Source organism: Diabrotica undecimpunctata, chromosome 1 (genome assembly GCF_040954645.1).
Source record: "Diabrotica undecimpunctata isolate CICGRU chromosome 1, icDiaUnde3, whole genome shotgun sequence".
NCBI classification, from domain to species: Eukaryota; Metazoa; Arthropoda; class Insecta; order Coleoptera; family Chrysomelidae; genus Diabrotica; species Diabrotica undecimpunctata.
Window position 1 is genome coordinate 170,469,129 of NC_092803.1, and position 22,993 is coordinate 170,492,121.

The window sequence follows — 22,993 nt, forward strand, 5'->3', positions numbered from 1 at the left end:
TGATAAGGAAATTTTGACTATGAATCTGCAATCAATAATAATTAAAATCCAGTCGACTTGAAAAACGATCAAAAAAGAGTCTGGCTAATTGTCTCTGTCAATGCCATTTTTCAGGAATAAAAATAAAAAAGTTTTTACTATTTTACTCTGTTTTTTCTTTTCTTCCTCTGTCTTTATTTTGTCTCTCTTTCTGTCCAGTAGAATAAATATTCCCTCTCTCTTTTTGTCCGGCAGACTATTCTGTTCCGTGTTGACAGACAAGCTAATTTCATGATATCTATAGCAACATCCTATGACATCTGTGCTAACTTCATTTAGTCTCCCACTTTCTGTCAAAACAACTTTTCTAAGGTGGTGGGATTATTTTTTGCCTCTTTTTGAAATTTATAAAAGTAGGTAAAAATTATTATAAGACTCATTTTTATGGTCTACAGATTCTCTTGGGGTAAGTACTTTCATTGTGATATTTATTCTATAATTCTTGCCGCATTTCCAATATTTGTAACCTTACTTTCTTTCGAAAGCACATTTTTTTTCTGATATATGCATTAGGACTTTTTAGCAGAATTTAACTAAGTGGTAACAATCATATTTCATTTTATCCTTGCCATACGCTGTTTGTTTATGTGTAATTTTGTGAGATGGCATGGAAGTTAAACCTTTCTTTTTGATGTGTTTCTAATGCAAGTTGTTCCTTATATTTTAGTTTATTGGCATATCAACAACTTTATTGGGTTTATTTGGATTTATTGACCAGATCGAATTTATTTATTGACCATATTGGATTTTACTATAACTATACTACACTATGCCACATGTGACTGCAGCTCTCCAGAAGCCACAACTTCTAATTGGAGGACCTAATAGCTAGAACACACAAGCAGCCCATCGAAGCAATAAGTAGCACATTAACTGTTAAGCTTTGGCAGGGTTAATTATTGTTTTTTTTATTCTTTTAAATAAATATGTTTAGTTAAAATTTGTCTTATTTGCTAACTCAGGTTCAATCCCTAGTTTAAGACAAAACGAACTCACCCTTTAAATACTGAGCTAGGCAAGGTATAGACGATAAGCTCCCATGGTTAATTGAGGCATTATTTTTACAATAGTACTTCAATTCTCTTTGGTAGTCTTATCGTTACAAGGCATCAAGAGTCAGTGGATACCTGAGGCACATCATATAGAAAATGTGTGCGAATAGGAAAATAAAACTCTGTAATATATGCAAATCCAGAGAATGCTCATGTTGCTGTAGATGTCAAGATCGAAACATCAACAAAAAGATATTTAGAACAGATTTAGATGTTTTAAAGAAGCCAGAATATTGGAGATAGAATATTTTAAAATAAGAGAGAGAAAAAATATGGGCTAAAACTTCGAACTCGCAGGAAGGACTCAAAAAAGTGTTAACCTAGTCTTCTTAAAAGAAGACGACGGAGAAGATGAAAAAGAAGTTTCATTTATACGTTGAATTTACAAAATATAACAGGAAAATAAACTACATTGAGATTATTTTTAACTTATGAAACACAAATACTATTTATACAAAATATTAGTAAAGAATTTTTTGAGAGAGATGAACTTTCTTAACGCGGTATAGATAGAAAAGTCCACCGTGAAATTAACCCAATCAAAGTTAAATCGGTGATTTATAAAATTACTATAAATTGGAGTCTACAATTAAATTAATAATTCATAACTAAGTTATCTTGAACTTATTTTATATTAAACAAGAAATGTCATTTATTATATTTTAAAAAATATAAGTAAATAATTTATCCAGGACAACGAGCTTTGACATTGCATGAAATTGTAAGAATATTCTTTCTGCTGCCGCCGCGAAATTAATCTAATCAGAGTTGAATGAGTGATAAATGAAACGCCGTGGATATATTATACACAGCTCGTATGTTTATTGTCGCGTTGAAGAGATACAAAGAATTCGAGGGATTGCGAATCGCCGACCTGGGATAATATCCCGGGCCCTTCTACCTACATCCTCCTCCGCCTTTGGCGTCGAATGTAGGTGTCGCGTGTACATTGCGCACGCATCCACACACTACACCCGTTTCATTGATCAGCGACACAGCGAGTCCAGTGTACAGAGTGGCCGAGTAAGGCACGGATCGAACAGCTCGCGGAGACACAATTCAACCCCTGTGAGAGAGTCAGTCCCGTAAAAAGTGAGACAATGTCTTGAAATGCTGTAAAATGTCATGAGATGTCCCGTGACGCGTACGTGGGGGGAACCCGGTCTCCGCGAGGCGTGAGACTTCCCACTGTGGACCGCTCCCCCAGTCGGGGGGCATACCCCGGTGGCAGTCCCCTAGGTCGGAAGCCCTTGAGGCAGACGAGATCGGGTAATAATTCACCGGAACACGGGTACGGGTATCACCATTCTTCGCCGTATTATAGAGACGAGGATTTGGGGAGTCCTATGTTGGAGGAGAGAGGAAGGCCTATGACCGTAGGGCCTGGGCATCATCGCTCTAGGAGCGCCACAAGGTACGCTCACTCTTTCATAATTTACTCACTATATATAAAAGACATGTTTCACTTATAAACAACAAAAATTTCATCCTCTGTCTATACTCAACAATACAATTGAAAGATGTATTCCTACTGGCACCACTTTAATGTTGCTTTGTTAAAAACACTATGAGCATATTACTGTATTGATAGAGAATATCTGTGTTGGAATATATAATACCCATTATTCTCGAAAATAGAAATGAAAATAAAATCATACAATCTTTCAAAACAAACAATTATTATATCTCAAAACTATTCATCACAATTATATTAACGGAAAATGTTTTTCAACATATTCATAATTCCTAATTTATTTCATTTTAGGATTTAAAAGCTACTTTCAATGCGATACTAAAAAATCTATTGAACAATTATAGCATCTATACAGATGTCAAGTGGCTCCCAATAAGTTCGCTATATATTAAAAGTTAAAAATAGATAATTGTCCATAAGTACTATTTTAGATGTTAATATTCATTTCTCTACTCCGAGGATCAACATTTTCCAGAGCAGAAAATTTATGATCTTAAAGTTTTTTATTGGCTTTCCTCGACTTGACGCTATTTCATTCAAAATTTCTGGCAGCGGCGTAGGTAGGAGGTTTATTTGGGAAGTAATATTTCTTATCGATATTTTGGGCATTGTTTTGATAAATAAGTATTTGTGTCTGCTTTTTCTCTTTGTTACGCAAATAAAAGGTCCTTTGTTTACCAGGTACTGTTTATCGTTAACCTATTGTAAGTTGTGATGTGACATTGTGATCCCATTTCGGAATTCATAACTAATATTACATTCTTAGTTATTTTAACATGTTTGCCACAAATTTATTTTGAGCTGGTGGCTTTTTGGTGTCTTTTGTGTCTATGGCATAGGTAAAAAAACGATCGAACGCAGCTTCGTATATCCTTATTTAATAATTAAGATATAATATTTGTTTCCACAAAGAATATCTCTCCCTGCTTTCTACATAATAATAATAATTTTACATAATACGCTTCCATTATTTAGTTCATTATTGTTATAAAAACAATTGACTCAAGTTATCTCTTTATATGCTTTCTATATTTACAAGCATTATTGCTTTGTACCCTTGTGTCAAACAATTGAAGGTAAGTGCTTCTGTTAGTAAGATTGTACAAGTATTTGTCTTTATCATAAATTCGTAAAGCTATATCTTCGTTAGCACACTATTTTTCAGCGTAATTGTTTTTCTTTATCTTTATACTGGACCGTTTTTCCATAATATATGACTGGTTAGATGTTTGTTTTGAACTATATTAACATCTCTATACAAATAAGTGTTATCTGTCTCTCATCACGTCTTTTTATGTGTTCGATATTTAGTGATTCTCATTTTCTCGTTATCTGCTGTCGAATAATGTTTCCAATGCCCTCCAAAATATCAGCGTCAATAGGTACCCAATCAAGAATATCCCTAGTATATTTATTTTTAATATTTTCGTTTTTGTCACTACACTTTTTGAAAATAAGCTACCTTCCAATTTCATTAAAATGTTTCTGTTGTTCATCCCAACATCTCCTATTTTCTTCGTAAGGATGTAGCAATGTTATGCTATTCGGTTTACTATTGCTGTACATATATGTCTATCTTGTGCATGTTATTTTTATTTATTTACAAAGCTCAACAGGCCTTGAAGGCCTAGGGCTAAAATACTCTATCTATTTATCTATACAGCCCTTGCTGTCCAATTTTGGACATAGGCCTCCTATTCCTTCATCCACGTCTCACTATTGTCGGCAGTTTGTATCCACTTCAGGCCTGCGTGTTTCTTCAAGTCATCTGACCATTTCATTTGTGGCCTTCCTCTTTTTCGTTTGTAACTATATGGTCTCCAATGTATAATCATCTTATTCCATCTCTCGTCTTTCTGTCTTATGGTATGTCCAGCGAACTTCCACTTAAGTTTTGCTATCTGCGTTAATACATCGGTCGCTTTTGTTTTGTTGCGAATCAAAGTATTGCTTTTCTTATCTGATAGCCTGATGTTCAGCATTTGCCTTTCCATGGCTCTTTGGGTCTTTAATATTTTTTTCCATATTTTCCTTTGTAAATGTCCAAGTTTAAGAACCGTAGGTAAGAACAGTAAGTATACATTGGTACAAAACCCTCTTCAGGAAACATGTCGAATTATGAAACAAACGGCTAAAATACTATATCTAAGAATTGCTAAAACATTTAAATATTACAAAACTTACGTCAAGGGCCCCCGTTTTAGGATCATCTTTGGCATCCTCTTCCTTTCCATTCTCATCACGTGCCCCATTCATCTCACTGGCTGTGCCTTTATGAAGCGACTGGTACTTGGTTCGTTATACAGTTCCTTTAGCTCCCTGTGTGTTCGTCGAACCCAACCTCCCACCGTATTTTTGCCCCTCCATATATACTTCTGACCATTTTCCTTTCACATCTTTCTGATTTCTTCGTAGTTGCTTTTTTCGTTGTCCATACTTCACTATTATACGTCACTGTATCTGGACCCTATTATCGTTTTATATATTTAATATTCAAATTAAATACACAGAGACCAGTCTGTGTTGGCACCCCTAAAAAAAATGTTTGTAAATTCCTTAATTAAATAGATAAAAGTATCTTTTTATCATGAAAAACACGTTACTCTTTGTAATAACAAAAGATTTTGACAAATAAAAAAAAAACTAAGACTTTGATAGTCAAATTTGAAAAAAAGCAAAGTATGCCATCATACCGGAATAGTCGGGATACTTTGTTATTTTATGGTTTATTTTGTTCTCGAAGTTAAATATTTTAAAATAAATAAAATAAAACTGTAAAGGAACTCAAAAACTCTATTTAGTAATAAAAAAAACATTTATATGCATAATTCACATTTAAACACTTTAATTTTTCTCTCTACAACTGCAGATTCTGTATGGCCTACACTTTTGACAACGAATCCAGGTCTCCACCTTTTTTTGGATTTTGAATATAATTTATTGCAGTAGAGACAAGCTGCATCAGATTTATGGTATCTTTCGTTAATTTTGACTTCTTTCTCTTCTTCGCTTTCATCAATTATTCTCTTCATGGTTTCATTTTTCTTCTTAATCATCTTCCGTATATTTTTCTCCTTTTTTTCTGACTGTGTAAGCTGTACTGCTGCAATAGCTAATCAGTTGTTTAAAATATTTATTTTCCCTCTTTTTTGTTGTTTTCTTAGGCCATCCTCTGATACAGGTGCTTTCGGCATTGGCGATATTTGAAGGAGAGCTTCCTTAAATTTTGACATTTCATGTTCGCCTGATTCTGGAAAACTTGATTTAGAACCTACTTTTAAAGAAGAGGCTGCTTCTTCAACTGGTACTTCAGGTTCACTGACTTCATTTGGCAAGTCATTTTCGTTATAATATTTGTATTTTCAGCAGCAGCGAAAACGTAAGCAGGAAATATATCCATATTAGTGGTTGAATTCCTGTTTTAGAAAAACCACAAGTATTTTCAATTGTAGCTGCTTTTTTGTATGCATTACAAAAAAACTCCCCTACTTGACAGTGCGTCACTTCTAAATTTTCTGATCATAATAAATGATTAAAGGCCTATAAAGGCTTACGTCCAATGGTTGTAAACTATGCTATGAGGTGGAAGACAAAATAGAATAATACTATTTTGTTTCGTAAATTGTAATACATCGTAAGTTCTTATGACTTTCATGCCCATCAACTAATAAAAGCATTTTCGTAGTCTATGATGGTTTCACGAAATCTCTAAAATGTATGAGTCATTTTAGAAACAAATGTCCATTAACCCATCCATTTTCTTGATACAATCCTAAGCAACCTGTCAAAGCGTGGTTTAGGAGATCTTGGTTTATTTTTTTCCTTGGATGAATGATACCGTGAGCAACAAATGTTCCAATCGCATACATGGCACAAATCACTGTAAAATGAATACCTCTCTTCGTACTTTTGTTGCGAATATCTTTGCAGATCTGGAATGTACAGTAAAAAAAACTTAAAGAGGGATTTCTTTTTAAAAATTCGTGCACCCAATCCCATCCTGCCAATTTCTTTGTTTTATTAAAAGGATGTGGTGAATGGTTGGACACTGTTATTTCAAATGCCAGTCTAAGAAGTTCTACCATGTTTAATCAAAAAAATGAACTTTAAGATCTCTTAAATGGGTGACCAGTATTTCTTCAAACACCTTGCTAAATGTGGAATGCTTACCACCCAAATAACCTTTAGTGAAATCTGTAGCGATTTTTCTTATGAAATCTTCTACGTAACGTGCTTACAGGGACATTGTAAGTTCTTGCAGCACATTTCCAACCCATATGTTTGTTTCTTGCTTCTTCCAGCGCAGATTTCATATCATCTTCTTGTCAAGACTGTCTTTTTTATCCATCGAATCACCCAATATTTCTAAAATAAAATAAATATGAGAATGCTTCATATGGCTATGACGGCACCATATGCCAACAAAGCCAGACGTTTAGGGTGCCATCATTGCCTAATACGCAACAAAGCAAACAAACTTTTTTTGCATACAAATTCTAACCTTACTTATTTTTGACTTTAATAGCACGCGTACAAGGCATGTTTCTTAACATATAATTTATTACATAAAACTTCTTCAACAAATATAAATATTACAAGCTTATTACGTATTGTACCTGTCAATGATGAATCAGCACCTACAAATTTTTTAAAACTTCTTTATTTTGATAACCTAGCTTACTTTAACGTTGCCGTCGAATACAGTGACGTTTACGCTTTTATGCAGTACAGTGTGAAGTTGACATATTGTAGTATGGTTGCGTTTAGAAGATATTGGTAGGGTGCTATCATACCCAGGGTGCTATGATAGACTGGTCTCCCCTGTATGTGTATACATATATTTCGATACATATTTGGATTTCATCAGTGGTCTTAGGCTTCCTATCCTTCTATTTCCTTTTGCCAATCTGGCATTCAGTTCCCATATTTTCTAATCTTTCTCTTCTATAAGAACTTCCAGATACAGAAAAGGGACCATTCTCTCGAAATTATCCTTCCTTGATTCATTAGATCAGCAAAAAGAAAAGGGACAGTTTACTTTTATAAACTGTCTCTTATCTTTCCGCTCTATATTTCCGAGTATCACATGCTTTAACTTTTCCTGGTTTATTTCTGAGCCATAATATTTGGCCTACATTTCTATTTTTTATAACATTTCTTATTTTCGTTAGAATAGTAAGATCATCAACAAAGGCCAGATATTGATCTCCATTGTTTAAAATGGTTCCGGTCGTTTCCACTCGGCTATTTCTGATTTTTGTTTCTAATGCCAAATTAAAAAGCACCGTGGATAACGGATACTCTCTAATACCTCTGTTCACTTCAAATTCATCCGATGGGAATCCTCTCCATACTACATGATTTCGTATGCTATTCAGTCATTATTACTAACCTAACCAATTTTGCGGGTATGCACAAGGAGCTTAGTGCTTCATTTTATTACTTTTCCTTTTACATTTTATTCCTTCTTATCCTATCATATACTTTTGTGCCCCCATTGATTATAATTTTAATCTCGCCTTCATTAGGTAGTTCTGTTATTATGCCATCATTCTCTATAAGAAAATTTTCATTCTTATCTGTATTTTGCCGATTAATTAGTTCACTAAAATGTCTCCCATATTATTACTGATCCTTTTTCACTCGTGAGTGTTCCATCTCCTTTTTTCATGTGCAAGTTGTAATTCTGGATCCGCTTTCAGTGTTTTTAAATTCTTGATACGATTTTTTTTCTGAAATCTTTCCTCTATTTCTTGTATTATTTTTTCGTTATATTATCTTTTCTTTCGTCTACATACCCTTTTCATTACTCTTCTTTAATATTTGTAATTCTGGTTTATACCATCATTATTATTGGTTAGTGCCAATTGTCTTAATATTTTTCTTTTCGGTTGCTATTTTAAGGCACTCTTCATCAAACCAATTCTTCCCTGTTTCATTTAGTTCTTTTGTGGAATAATGTAATATTTGCTATAGTTATCGCCTCTCTTCTAGTTTGCCATACTTGCTCTATTCCTAATATATCTTTGTCTTTCTGGAATAATAGCCCTTCATCTCCTCTTATATCCTCTTTCCGTTGTAAGAATATAGTAATGTTATGCTATTCGGTTGACTATTGCTGTCCATTCATATTTTTCTTGTGCATGTTATTTTACATACCAGAAACATTAACAAGTCGTTTTCTTTATTTGATATGACCGTAGCGATGCAAATCTTTCTCTACACCTTTTGCCATTTACATTTACGTCGACTGTCATTTTCCACATACTTTCTTCACTCTTCTTTTACTAATGGGTTCAAACTACCTCAGTTTACTCTGATTGATAGTTGTAACGAGTCTATTGATAATTGGTAATGTTAAAACTTAATAGGATTGAAATGAAAAAGACAGAAAAGATTTGATTTCACGTTCAAAGCGTCTATGTATCTATTGATACGTATTTCGACTTAAAAAGTCTCATCAGAATAGTTATTCATAGCCGTTCTTAACGTGAAAAATAATCTTCTCTGTCTTATTAGAAGCAACAATAACATGGCTTCGTTATGGACGCAATAGCGACATCTGATAGAAAAATCGGTAAGATTGTTTCGAAACAAATTCAGATTTCTGCTTTAATCTGGAGCCTTCTAAAAATTGCAAGACATGGCCAGACGATGTTAAAGATGTTAAAAGAGACATGGGGTATCTAAAATTTGATGAGACTTTTTAAGTCGAAATACGTATCAATAGATACATAGACGCTTTGAACGTGAAATTAAATCTTTTCTGTCTTTTTCATTTTATTCGGATCTACTCTGTATGAGTACGAGAAACAAATTCGTTAGGATTTTTGCTTAGATGAATAGACATGTCGTGGAATGCAAATTTTAGATTCCCCATGTCTCTTTTAACATCTTTATCATCGTCTGGCCATGTCTTGCAATTTTTAGAAGGCTCCAGATTAAAGCAGAAATCTGAATTTGTTTTGAAACTATCTTATCGATTAATAGGATTGATTTATTGTTGCAGTTGGTTGTCCATGATATATATCATATATATCTTAATATCATATTAGGGTAGACCTAAATTTTGAAAGCCGTTATGCGTTTAATCATACCATTTTGTCGATATATCTAATCTAGATACTTGAATTTGTTACTTTTTTTATCTATTTTAGCCTACAAAGTCATTACTCTGTTATATCAACTGTGCATTAAAATTCTTGTTTTTAAAATAACTTTCATTTTTAAATTATCATTTAACAGTATAAAGTGGAAGAGATTTTTTAAGCCGGAAAAATTTCACGTACTCTGAAATTTGTATGATATATTAAAAAGTTCTCCTTAATAACCATCACCCGGAAAAGAATAAACTACTGTGTTGGTTTAAACAAAAGAATACTAAACATGTCAAAAGACAGAATGGCATTACCGACAGATAAAACACCAGATACTTTAAAATTAGTCGAGAATGTAACATGCACATTTTGCAAATAAAACGACTGAATATCCATAATAACTTAAATCCTTCGATATGACATTGGCACCTATACAATCTATGCAAAAGAACCTTTCCAGTTTGCAGTAATATGAATTTTTTGTTCCCCAAAATTGAAGAAAAATTATAGGCTCTTGTTCGAAGGTTGGCTTTCCCTACAAGTAAAAATAAATGATTGACATCATCATTAATTTGTGGTACTAAAGCATTAGCTAAACCTTTATCTTCCCTAGTTTTCTTTACTAGTTGTCACTGTCCATCGACAACCTTTGGCAATTTGCGCGCATGTAATCTTCGTTACTTCCGTATCTATATCTTCCTTCTATCTTAGTCTTGGCCTACTTGTATTTTACACAGGCATTGATAATAGGATTACCCTAGAAGGTCCATTCTAACCTACTTATTTTTATAAAGAATATTTCTCTGTAATTTGCTATTTCTGTAGATTTAGACGTTACATCGTTTCAGTACTATTTACTTGCATTAAGCTTTTTGTTTTATTCTAAAGGTTTTGATGTTCTTTTTCTCAGGCCACTGTAGCTTTCTCCGTGGATGTCTTAGTTGTTCTTTAAATAACTGAAAAGAGAAGATGTTTTAGTTGCGGAAAAATAGGACATTTTCATAATAATTGCAGAAGCCGATCTCAGACAAGGAGAAAAGGATCAAAGAATGAGGTCAGAAGGTCGACTAGTTCGAGATCCTGAAGTCCGTCACAAAGTCCCACTAGAAATAATAGTAGATAGTTCTCTAAGGTATGAATCTAATATAACTAACCACAGAAAGAAAAACGATTCTCTGGAATCTAAAGTTGCTCATCTGAAACAGCTACATCTGATTAGTAAAATTAAAATAGAAAAGTTAACAGAACAGGTTTAAATTTTGCAAGGGAAGTGTAAGGTATACTACACACTCCGATATCAACACTACACACTCCGATATGAAATACAAATGCGAGAAATTGGCGAAGGAGAAGAATGTCTTAAGTGGACAGTTACAAGAATTTTAAGATGTTTTGAACGAATTACAGGATCAAAGCCAGTCTTAGCCTGAAGAAAAAAATAATGTAACCGAACAAGTAAATCTCAAGATGAGCACAGATAAATAGGAAGAACATAATGATAAGGCTAAAAAGCAATAAAAAGTGTCAAGAGAAAGACGATGACTTAAAAGTCATACGATAATGGCTTAAAAATGGAATAAAACCTATTTGGCAGGAATGAACGAAATGTAGCGAAATTTTAAAGACTCTATGTCTTTTCAATGGCCTATTATATTGGGAGTGGGAAAGTCCCAATGGAATACGTACAGTTCAACAATTTGGAGTCAAAATAACACCTTACAGAGAAGCAGAACAGATTGCTATAAAAAATTCGATTTATGTAACTGTAGAAACAGTCCTAGAACAAGAAGTCGTGTTAAAATGGTACAATATATTTCTGCAGCACCTTTTAAACGAATTGCACTTGATATGATGGGTGTACTTCCGATGACAGAGAAAGCAACCAAGTACTTGATGGTTGAAATGGATTGTGTTGCAAAATGGCCTGAAATTGCACCCCTTTCTAATCAAGAAGCGAGTACAGTAGCAAACGCATAACAGACGTCGTGTCAAGACATAAAGTTCCTTTAGATTTAGGGATGATCAGGGACTAAATTTTTCATCAGAATGATGGCAAGAATTAATGAAAATCTTTAGTGTTAAGAAATGGGCGAAAAAATAATAAAAACTTTTTTCTAAACTTTTCAATGTTAGTTGTTAACTAAAAAGATTGGAATACTTTAATTCCTGTATTTATGCTAGCCTATAGAAGTTCCGCACATAAAGCAAGGGGTTATTTTTCATAGATGATGTTCACCAGAAGAAAAATAGAGCTTCATCAAAATCTCATGTTTGGAGAATTGCCTACCTGCGAAGAAGACCGTTGTTAATCCTTGATCTTCATCGAAAGTTTGAAAAGAAAATTGGAAAAAGTCTACGAATTTGTTCGCAAAAGTTTGAAGTGATACAGCCAAGGCCAGGCTCGACAAGTATGCTACCGGGACAACTTTCGAAAGAGGTGAAAATATGGTTATACAATCTCAAACGGACAAATCCAAAAGGTTTTTTTCGAAACTTTAACGAACTCGCGAAGGCCCCTAAACCTTTTTCTAGAAAATAAACAATCTAATCAACCGAAGCTGGTAAACTAAAACCCAAGGTAGTTCATATCGAAAGACTAGCTCCTTACCATGGAACTGATCCACTCTATTGGCTTCAGTCGATCCCTGATAGACCAGTTATTCAAGGGGAATATAAAGGAAGAAGCAGTGTTTTATATAAATAAAGGAGAAAAGTTAAAAATATAGAATGTTCTAGACGTCATTGAAATCTTTCGAAATGTCTTGTAAGTTTCGGAACGTCACAAAATGTATATAGACAGAAAGTTGGCAGTTCAATTAGTAGTAGTAATTGTGTTTCTGAATAGTTTTGTTATTCAGTTAGAGCTGTTAAAAAGTATTGTAATATTGTATACTCTTTTTAATAAAATTGTATATATATACAGTGATGAGTGTCTTAACACCCGGCTTTTTAACGTAAGAGATAGAAAACGCAGTTACCTTGTGAAATAAAAAGAGATGAAACTCGTAGAGGTGGGAAATAATCGGTAGAAACCTATAATTTATATTACATTACATTACCACTATAGATAGTCTCACACCTTTAGACGATAGCTTCGAGCTAAATCACCTCGGACATAATTATTATGTATAACGTCGTTTGTGTGACGTATTTCCATTTTTAATTTGGCATAAAGTAAAAACTGATTGACCACAATAAAGCAAAAATGTGAATAAAATAATTTAATTAATAGTGATTATTTAATCTAAAGTTTTAAATTATTAACCAAGAATAATTTCTACTATGATTTGAGGAGTTTTATACACTCTTGTCACAGAATATTTATCAATCCTTCGTGGCTTAGTGGTAAGAATTCGACACTGCGACACAGACGTCGCAGACGATTAGAGTTCAAAACCCACATTGTGGTTTTCTTTTTTTTTAATAATTTGAAATTATGCAGAGATCGTTTTGCTTTGAATCACTAAACATTTATGTCACTCGTTACTAGTATTCGAAGTGTTTAAAGTTAAACATAAATATCTTATTGAAACAACAGTATCGGTGTACTTCGAAAATAAAGTAAAAATTCTTCAAAATTAAAAGACTGTTTAAATAAGTAAAAATTCTACAAAAATAAACTGTACAGAGGACAGAGAACTATAAATCTACCTGTACAGAGGAATTGATATTAACACTGAGATTCACCGGATTATTTTGCATTCACAACTGAAGACTGTAAAACTGGAATTGAATTTGAATTATTTTGTATTTCTATTTTATAACATTGGAATAAGAATAAATTGTAAATAATGAGTTTTTCGAAAAGTTGTTACCTAATATGTATCATATTTTCTATTATTTTTTGATTGAGTAAAACAAAAATTTTATCCTTGGTGTGAATTAAACTCCAATCTTCTTGTCAATAGACCACGTCTCTAACTATTACACCAATTCCACATACAATAATTGTTTTCGGACCGAACATACTTACCTTTAGTTTAGTCAAATATTTCAGTTGAGTTATTTTTATTATTAAATAAACTTAAAGATTTATAATTTAAAATCGCTACTAATTAATGTTTTTTACTATCTTAATTTATTCAATTATTTATTCTAACATCAAAAATTATTAAAATAAAATATTTTCGAGGTCATCCGTATAATTATGACTGAAGTAAAATAGCCACGTCTAAGAATTAGCTTTAGCTCGTACTATCTCACAACTTAATCTGTCTTATATCTTTTCTACTATTTTGCCGGGTGGTAAGACACTCATCACTGTATATATATATATATAATATATATATATATATATATATATATATATATATATATATATATATATATATATAATAAATTAACGCTCAAGAATTTCTTTCTTACAATTTACGATGTGGCGAGAAACTGAAATTGCACCAGAAATATTTTATATTTATTTTGAGTTAAATCGACCAAGATCCGCACGAGAACAAATTTTATCTGGACATTTCTGAAAGTCCATTCTTTATAGGGATTTATTTGCCAAGAATGTCGAGGTCGACTCCTCATATACTGATGTTATTGTCGTATTTTATTTCCGTCGTTTCTCCAATCGTCGCAAAGTGTTGTATTATTTTTGTATTGCATAGTATAATTTCAAATTTGACAAGATTTTTTTATAAATTAACTTTTACTTTTTTTATTACTTTCTACTAGTATCCACTAGTATCTATTTCCTCTGTAACAATACAGAATTGTAACATTTTAAAATTTTTCTTTCGTTTTATTATAACCGAATAAGCGGGTTAATTTCATGCTTTTAGATTCTGTAATTAGACTGTCAAGAAGTATGGCATAGGTACACTGCAATTTTTCTGATCTGGCGGTGACATTATATTTTGAATTTGCAACCTCCGTCAGTCTATCGTATAATTATAAAGAATTTTGTATGTTTAACGCAAATCTCAATTTATTAATATTTTTAGGTCAACATAAAGTAGATTAGTACATGTTAATTCGTTCAAAATGTGGGAGGATTCTATCACGTCTATCCTTCAGTGTACAGTAATGGATATTGAATCAAAACAATGTCGAGATAGCTTATCGTGTGATAACACTTCGGTTCTCTCTATCAACCAAAACATTGCTGTAAACTAAATCTAAATACATCTATCCTTGACACACTAACAATGATAATGAAATGGGTACAACAGAGAACTTGAACTAAATTATTAAGTTCCATCACGAAGGTTTAAAAGATGAAAAAATAAATAATGTTTTGTTTTTTACTTTATTGACCGATTTACTGCATTTTAAAATATTCGTCTGAACAACTAAATATTAGTTTACAATTTTCATCAGACTTATTTTGTGTATATAAAATTGTAATGCCCATATACCAATGGTGATCCCAAATTCATTATATGTCGAGAAGCAAATAGTAATACACCCAACAATCAATGCAGAGACGCACCAAGAACAAAATAAAAGATCCGATAATAGCGGAGGTAAAAAAGTAATGTACAAAGTTGTAAACTCCCGTCAAAATTGAAGCTGATTTTCACTTAAAAATTCTTTTTGGGGAGAGAGGGACAGTGTTATTTTTATTTGCTTTTATAAATCTTTCTTTCACAATCTTTAGCGTGTTAATTTTTGTTAACTTTTTGTCTACTATTGGTTTCTGTCTTTTACCATTTTTGCTTCAAATCTTTAATTTTTTTAAATCCTTTTCTACCTGCTGTTTTCATTTTTACTTAAGAGTTTCCTAACGCTCTTCTCTCTTATGGTATCCATCTTTCCTACTGAATTTGCCTTTTTTCATGCTATCTTATAATTTGTGCAGATATGCTTTTTTTCTTTCATGATTAAAGGCCTTTCTTCATTTTAGTTTATTATCTGTCATTAATGGATATTTTTCTGGAGTCTACATTACAATAGATCATACTAGCGAACCAACTCGACATCGAGTTTTTTAAATGAAATTTTTATTTTGCGAGAAAAATATACAATATATACGATGACCGGAAGTAAAAATATTTTTATCAATAACTCAAAAACTATAAATGATAATTTCGTGAACTTACATTTTTGAACAATTTACGTTGAATTGATTTGACTAATAAAAACGAAACCGGAAGTCGACCTCAAAACCGAAATGCAATTTTTAGTTCATTAAATGTCGACATGGATATCATTTAGCAGTTAATTTTGCATGCTGATCACGAATCCGGTGTCAGATTTGCTCTATCTTGACGTTTTTCGCGCGTTTCCGGTCACTTCCGGTGTCGGATCGCAACCGGACGTACATATTTAGATTCGTCTCGACGAGACCTTTCGACCCATATATACATTGTGGGGTCTAAAACTTAAAGTAAATTTTAACTTCCGGTCATCTCAAAACCGAAAGTGAATTTTTATACCAAAAGTATATCTTGACAATCTTATACGTAATACTAATAATATTCCGAAAAAATATTTTAATTATCTAATATGGTTTTTGAGTAAAGTGGTGGACAAGAAAAGGGCTTAGCGTTTTAGTATATAAGATAGTCGTATTCTGTTTCTTGTCGTTTCTCTTCTTGTCTCTGAATATTTTTGTTTCGGTAGAAGATACTGTTTAATCAGCTTGCATTAATACTCGTAAGTATCTATATCACCATTCTCTTTGCCTTTATCCCTATGCAGGGTCGACTTCCCTTATTATATTCCTCTATAAGTTTGTAGCTTAGGTCATTGCAATATCAATCCCCTTCACAGAAACTCCAAGGCTTCTTTGGTGGTACTTTCCTACTCCTACTAGGAACTTGCAAATCAGCAATTCTTCGTATTAGGTGATTAACCTTTCGACGTTGAACATGCCCTAACCATCTTAACCGATGCTCTTTTCTTTGGAGTCAATTTGTGCCACCATTAGACTTTTTCATAATATATCCGATTTTAATTTTTTTTCCTTTTTTGCCACTGGTTTTCTCACTGGTGGCGTACATGGTTAAGAAATACGAAATTTCTTAACCATGTACGACTTAAAACATTTCATAAAAGCGCCCACAAGAGTTTCACTTACTTCAAGCTCTTCCCTTGATACTGTATTTACTAATAACACAATTTAAATACATACAGGTATCTACGGTCCTGTAATATCTGATCATTTAGGTATATTTGCTATTATAAGTAGTTTAAAAAATGTGTCTACAATTATAGAAAAGACCAAAAAAAGATTAATTATTGAAAAAAATATTAAGAACTTTGTGGAAACAATCAAATCCAAAGATTGAAATGTGTTTGACGATATCCACTGTAATTCAACCAACATGACAGAGTTGTTTATGATATAAATGTGTGGATATATGTGTGAAGAATACAGCATTTTTTTTAAGAGAATTTACAAGAATGTGAAGAGCAGAAAACGTGCTATTTATTGGTTTAATCGCAAACTTCGAAATTTAAGGAAATAACTCTACGATTGTAAAGCAACTTTTAGGAAAATACATACTACTGACAATTGGATTAAACATTGTCAAATCCGAAAAAAATGCAAGCAAGCAATAAAATCTGAAAAATGTACTGCTTATGCTAACATAATAAACAAATCCACTAACAAAAGTAAGACAATATTGAGTATTGTTAAAAAAGAAACCTAAATAAGGGAAATACTACGTCCAATCTGAACTTAACACCAGAAGTGATTAACCAATACTTTACGAATATGGCAGATATTATATCAAAATCAATAGGAAACTCTGAACATGATATAAACTACTATTTTAGCAGGCTAACTAGAAGTTCGAGTATATTGTTTAAGGCCCCAATAGTAGCATCTGATGTGGAAGAATGCGTACACAAACAGTAAAATTATTAAGGCATCTCCTGATAGAATTATTGAACCACTCATGATAATATTTAACAAATTTTTTAAAGAGGGTTACTGGCCTGATGTATTCAAAATCTCAAAAGTAATTCCATTTCATAAGAAAGGAAATAAAAATACTCCAGACAATTACAGACCTATTACCATAGTACCAATAATAAGTAAAATTTTTGAAATCTTAATTAAAGATCGTTTAAAAAATTATTTGGATAACAAATCAATTATATCTATATAGCGTTTCACGTTAAGAAAATAACATTAGGCTTATGGAGATCAGTGTTGCCAAAACTCTGAGGCATGCGGCTTACTAGATTGTCGATACTTTTTCAAATTTCCATTTTCAATTAAAATTTAACTGTAAAGTCAGAATAACAACTGAAGAACCACAAAGCCTTATTATCATTATGTAGTCTCAGAGAACGACATAAAATCGCTGACATACGCACACCGTATTATTTTAAGTTGCAATTAGTAATTAGATATATGCATTCCAAGCGGTCCGTTTATTTGCTTTTAAATCTTTAATAGCCGGCAAAGTGCATGATTTAACTAAGCAATATTTTCTACTGATTTCTATGATTCATGGTATATGATATTCTTACCGAAAAACAAATAAACTGTCGTTACTATAATTAAAATAAGATAAAATAAAATTATCTTTTGTAAATACTATTTATGTAATTAAAATCATTTTTCCTACTTTTCATCTCTTGTTTCGAATGGACACTTTTGGTCAATTACGTTAAAAAACAATTATTTAAATTATGTCTGTAAAAACGAAAATACAAATTATACAACCCTTAATCGTGCTTGTGTTCATCGTGGCATCGCTGCTCTTCTATCGTCCATAAGAAATACATGGCCCTATCTCCGCAATGTTATTTTCTTAACGTGGAACGCTGAGCTCTCAATTTGGTTTTCGAGAAAAATACTCAACAACTAAAGCTTTATAAGAAGTAATAGAACATAGTGTTCACGGTCTTGAACCAGGTGAACCTTCTAATGGATTAATGTGTGACCTTAAAAAAGCTTGTGATTGTGTGAATAATCAAACACTATTAATAAAATTTGAGTACTATGGAGTAAGGGGTACCATAAACTACCTTTTAAAATCATATCTTACAGGAAGAACACAGATTGTTGCATTTAATAATCAAGAACCTAATCCTCTACCACTTTCAACCGGAGTACCACAAGGATCAGTTTTGGGACCTGTGCTATTCTTGATATATATATATATATATATATATATATATATATATATATATATATATATATATATATATATATATATATATATATATATATATATATATATATAAATGATTTACCAAGTGTGTTTGAAAATACCAACTGTGTTCTTTTTGCAGATGACACAACCTTATTATGTAGAGGTAAAACTGATTACAGTTAGGAAATACTAGAAAAATCTAAATCCTGGTTTAACTATAACAAACTTAAGTTAAAAGAACAGATAACCCATACGATAGTATTTAGTTCCGATAGATGGGTTAAACCATCTCAACTAGTAAGGTTAGTAGGTGTTAATATGGATACAAGGTTGAACTGGTCGCACCATATTGAAAGATTGTTTACGAAGCTCGCCTCACAGATCTTTGCCATGCGCAGATTGGCTACTTCTGTGAGTCGAGATATTCTAAGGTCAGTTTATTTTGAAACTGTTCATAGTATCTTGATATATTGTATAATTATTTGGGGAAACTCGTCCTATGCATACAAAATTTTCACTTTTCAAAAAGCAGCAATCCGAATTGACTCAAAGCATAACATCGCGTCAGCTGCAAACCCTTGTTTAAAAAGTATGGCATTCTTCCTTTTCCTTTAAGGAAAAACTTCTTATTACTAAGGGAATACTTCCTATTAAGTATCAAGTATATAGACGTGAAAGAGAAAAAAATAGAATGGAATTAAAAGGTAATGTAGCAAACAATAATAGCAAAATAGAGCGCAATTTGATAACCTAGGAATAACAATAAAACAAGATTAGAGAAGGGAGAGAAACAGATAGTAGAATGTAAAAGATTAATGAAGGATAACATAGCACTGTGTTACTAACTAATTCAGGCTCCAAAATAAAAATAAAATACGAAAGACTTACCGAGAACATGGAATTTATAAGAAAGGACTGTTGAAAACGCGTGGTGGAAATCGGTTAGACAAAAAAAATAAATCAAGGAGATTGATATTGGTATAATCCAAAACAGAAACTTATAGTAAAATGTAATTAGAGAAGCCGACCCGCAAAAGAAATATGGTAAAAAGAAGGAATTATTTATTTAGGATAAATTAAAAATATACCGGGGTTCATATCCATTTCTTTACCAATACCTTTGTTTGTTCTCAAATAAACCTTTTTTTAATTAAATACCTTTCAAATCCCGCAGACCCACTGCTTTTAACATCGACGCACTGAATATGTTGAGGTGGACGTTAATCCAGACTTTGAAATAAAAGTTATGTTAGGGGTTAAGGGTAACCCTAATTCTAGACTAATTTGCAATTAAAACGATGGGTGTCTCAGTTAGATCTACTTTATATCTCCGTCTCTGTTTTATGTACGGTTTTGCACAAACTACTTTACTCAAACGGGCACTAAACCTACTTCAACTGAAATTTCCACAGTGGACTATTACTCTTTCATTTGCTGCTTTTCGGGATATCAAGTTGTTCTTTGGAACAGCTTGCAATAAAAGAAGGGGAACTTTTATATATATATATATATATATATATATATATATATATATATATATATATATATATATATATATACATATATATATATATATATATATATATATATATATATATATATATATGTATGTATATATATATGTATATATATTTATATATAATTACATATTATCAATTAACAAAAGAAAAATGAATTTTAAAAGCGGAAACGGTACAGGGTTTCCAAATTCGTATGTTTTGCAGGGTACCTATACAACTAGAAGAAATAGAAAAAAGTAGTTAATGTCAGGACTCGTTTTTTCATTCTCCTCACTTTCTAGAAAACGATCAACAAAAACCAAAGAAAAGATTACAACAATCGAATTCAACAGAGAACTATGTTTTTTTTTTTAAATAAAGGGCAGATATTCAGTATAGTTCTTTTATTAAATCTTGTCCAAGTACTTTCGCATTCAGAGCATCTTCAGGACCAGTTCGTCAAAATTTGGCTATCCAAGTATCCAAGTGTAAAAAGAGTTTATGTAATTGATTTAAAACGAACAGCACTCAAAAAATTTTTCTTCTGAGGGATAGGGATGTAACAGGATTTAATTAAGCATCCAGAAATCAGATCTAAGTAAACCAATTCAGTTAAAAATTTAAAATCCTTTCAATAATATTATTCATTGCTTATTGCTCAATGCGATTGTTTATTCCAGGTAGTATCTCCTGTTGTTCCACTACTCTGTCGTTCTTTAGTGTTTGAAAATTTTTTACTATCCTGTAAACTTCGCATCTAGGCGGTATTATTATCGTGTCATTATCTATGTTATCTAAAATGTTCGTACTAATATAACAGTTTCCGTCGTCTGTAATGTGCATTTTCAGATTAGCGTAGTCCAATATGCAATGAAAATTTGAAATGAAGTATCTCCCAATGATTCCGTCCGTTGGAATGGGAAAGTTAGATTTTACTAATTGAAATGTATGTTCAAACAGACGTTCTTTTACTTCTAGTGTTGTTTAGATTTCTCCCATTGTTTGCAATTCTCCTTTAGTTACTCCTTTTATTTTCGCCTTTGTGTTTGGTTTCACATGTTCCTGCATACAATATTGTGAACATTTGAGTATGGAAATATCGGCTCCTGTGTCTATGATAATTGATTTCTACGAAATTTGTTAAGTTTAAGTCGAAGTTGCAAATGTAATATTCCACTTCTAACTGTGTATTTCTGTTATCTTGATCATTCAAAACCCCAACTGTGGGTTTTCCTATTTCCCTCGGCTATCTTCTAATTCTAGTAGCCTTACATTCCTATTATGTCCTCCTCTCTGGTTTCCTCTATATGCCTGATTGCTGTATTGTCTATACCCTCCGTATGTATAGTTCCGTTGGTTGCCCTTTGCTTCGTTCTGTTGTTCAAAGGTAGGTCTTCTCCCCTTGTCATATTTGTTGTGATATGCTCTCCTATACTGGTGCTGTCCTCTCTTAGCTTCGTACTTTGTCCTATAATTTAACAATCTTCCTTGTGTGCTATCTTCTGTCGCGTCGATCGATAAAAATTTGGACATTACTTCGTGTGTGGTTGTGAAGTTACATGCTTCCAGTATTAATTTAGTTTTTTCTGTGTTGACATTGTGTTTCATTGTTGCAACTAGAGTTTCCGTTGTATATTTTTTCGCTAGTTCCAATGGCATTCCTTCCGCTATGTATGCAACTTTTAGCTGTTCTGCTAATTCTTCATTTTCAGATGCATAGACCACTGCATCTTTATGTCCTTTTCTTCGCCAATTTAGCTATTACCGTCTTCGGACTGGCGCCTCTCAGTTCTCTCTTCAGTGCCGCTGCTATTCTTTGAATTGTATCCTCTGTAGTTATAAGGTTTCTGGCCTTATTGGTTAATCTTGTCTTTATTAATGTTATGGCTGTTTCCTCGTGTCCTATCGCTATTTTCTCAAGGAGTTCTAATGCATCTAAAAATCACTGCAGTTTACCTGCGCTTCCATCAATCTCGCTGGGCAACACCTTGCTTGCAATATTTAAAAATTCGTTGATTTTAAGAGCCATACTTATTTCTTAATTTGTGTCGCTTTTTTCGTCTTCTAAATCTTTGTCACTTTGTTCCTCTATTATTTCCTTGTTGATTAGCTGATGTATCTAGCTGGGAACTACTACTCTTGTATTAACTAGTTGAAACGAGCGCAAAACTCTATCTCTGATTCTGCCAAAATATTTGTTCCACGTCTCTCTTTGTTTGTTCGTTAATGTCTCCCAATTTTTCCTTATTAAATTTATGAATTTATTGTATAATTCGACTAATTGTGTCGTCACCTCTTCTTTATTTTCTTTAGCTTTAGGTAAGTCTTTCTTCACGAACCTTTTGCTTTGCTTCTTGAAAAGTCTTATTAAAAATTAGTGACCTAAAGTATGTATTAAAAAAAATGTATTATATTATTTATTCATAAAAATGTGCAATAAATCGTGCAAGAAGTATCATAAAAACAGATAATACAGACATACTACTTTAAACGTCTAGATTTGCCGTTGATCTTGCTACTATGCCTCGATGGATGTCCCTTTCCATACTCACCATACCAACTTCAATACTAGAACTGCCGTAATTATGTATAGCAGTACTTTTAGCTTCTTATCTAGTTTGACATCTTTGTTCTTTACGATGAAATTACTGTTTACAACACCATTCTCCTGTACCTCGTCCTTCGCCGTCTTTCCTCCTATTTTATATCTGCTCCATTTCCGTCTGGTCTAGGATCGCCATATAAGAATGTTGGATAATCATATAATATTTAT

The 22,993-nt window shown here is 32.4% G+C and overlaps 1 protein-coding gene across 7 annotated transcripts in view; it reads left to right on the forward strand.

Annotated features, from left to right (window-relative positions):
• Nucleotides 1-2,114: 2,114 nt before the first annotated feature.
• Nucleotides 2,115-22,993, forward strand: part of brp (ELKS/RAB6-interacting/CAST family member bruchpilot) — a 528,827-nt gene continuing 507,948 nt past the window's right edge. For all 7 annotated transcript variants that reach the window (XM_072520526.1, XM_072520528.1, XM_072520527.1 and 4 more), the window contains exon 1: nt 2,115-2,505. In XM_072520526.1, the coding sequence (XP_072376627.1) occupies nt 2,222-2,505 (284 nt within the window). In that variant the 5' untranslated portion in view covers nt 2,115-2,221. The remainder of the gene's footprint in view (nt 2,506-22,993) is intronic.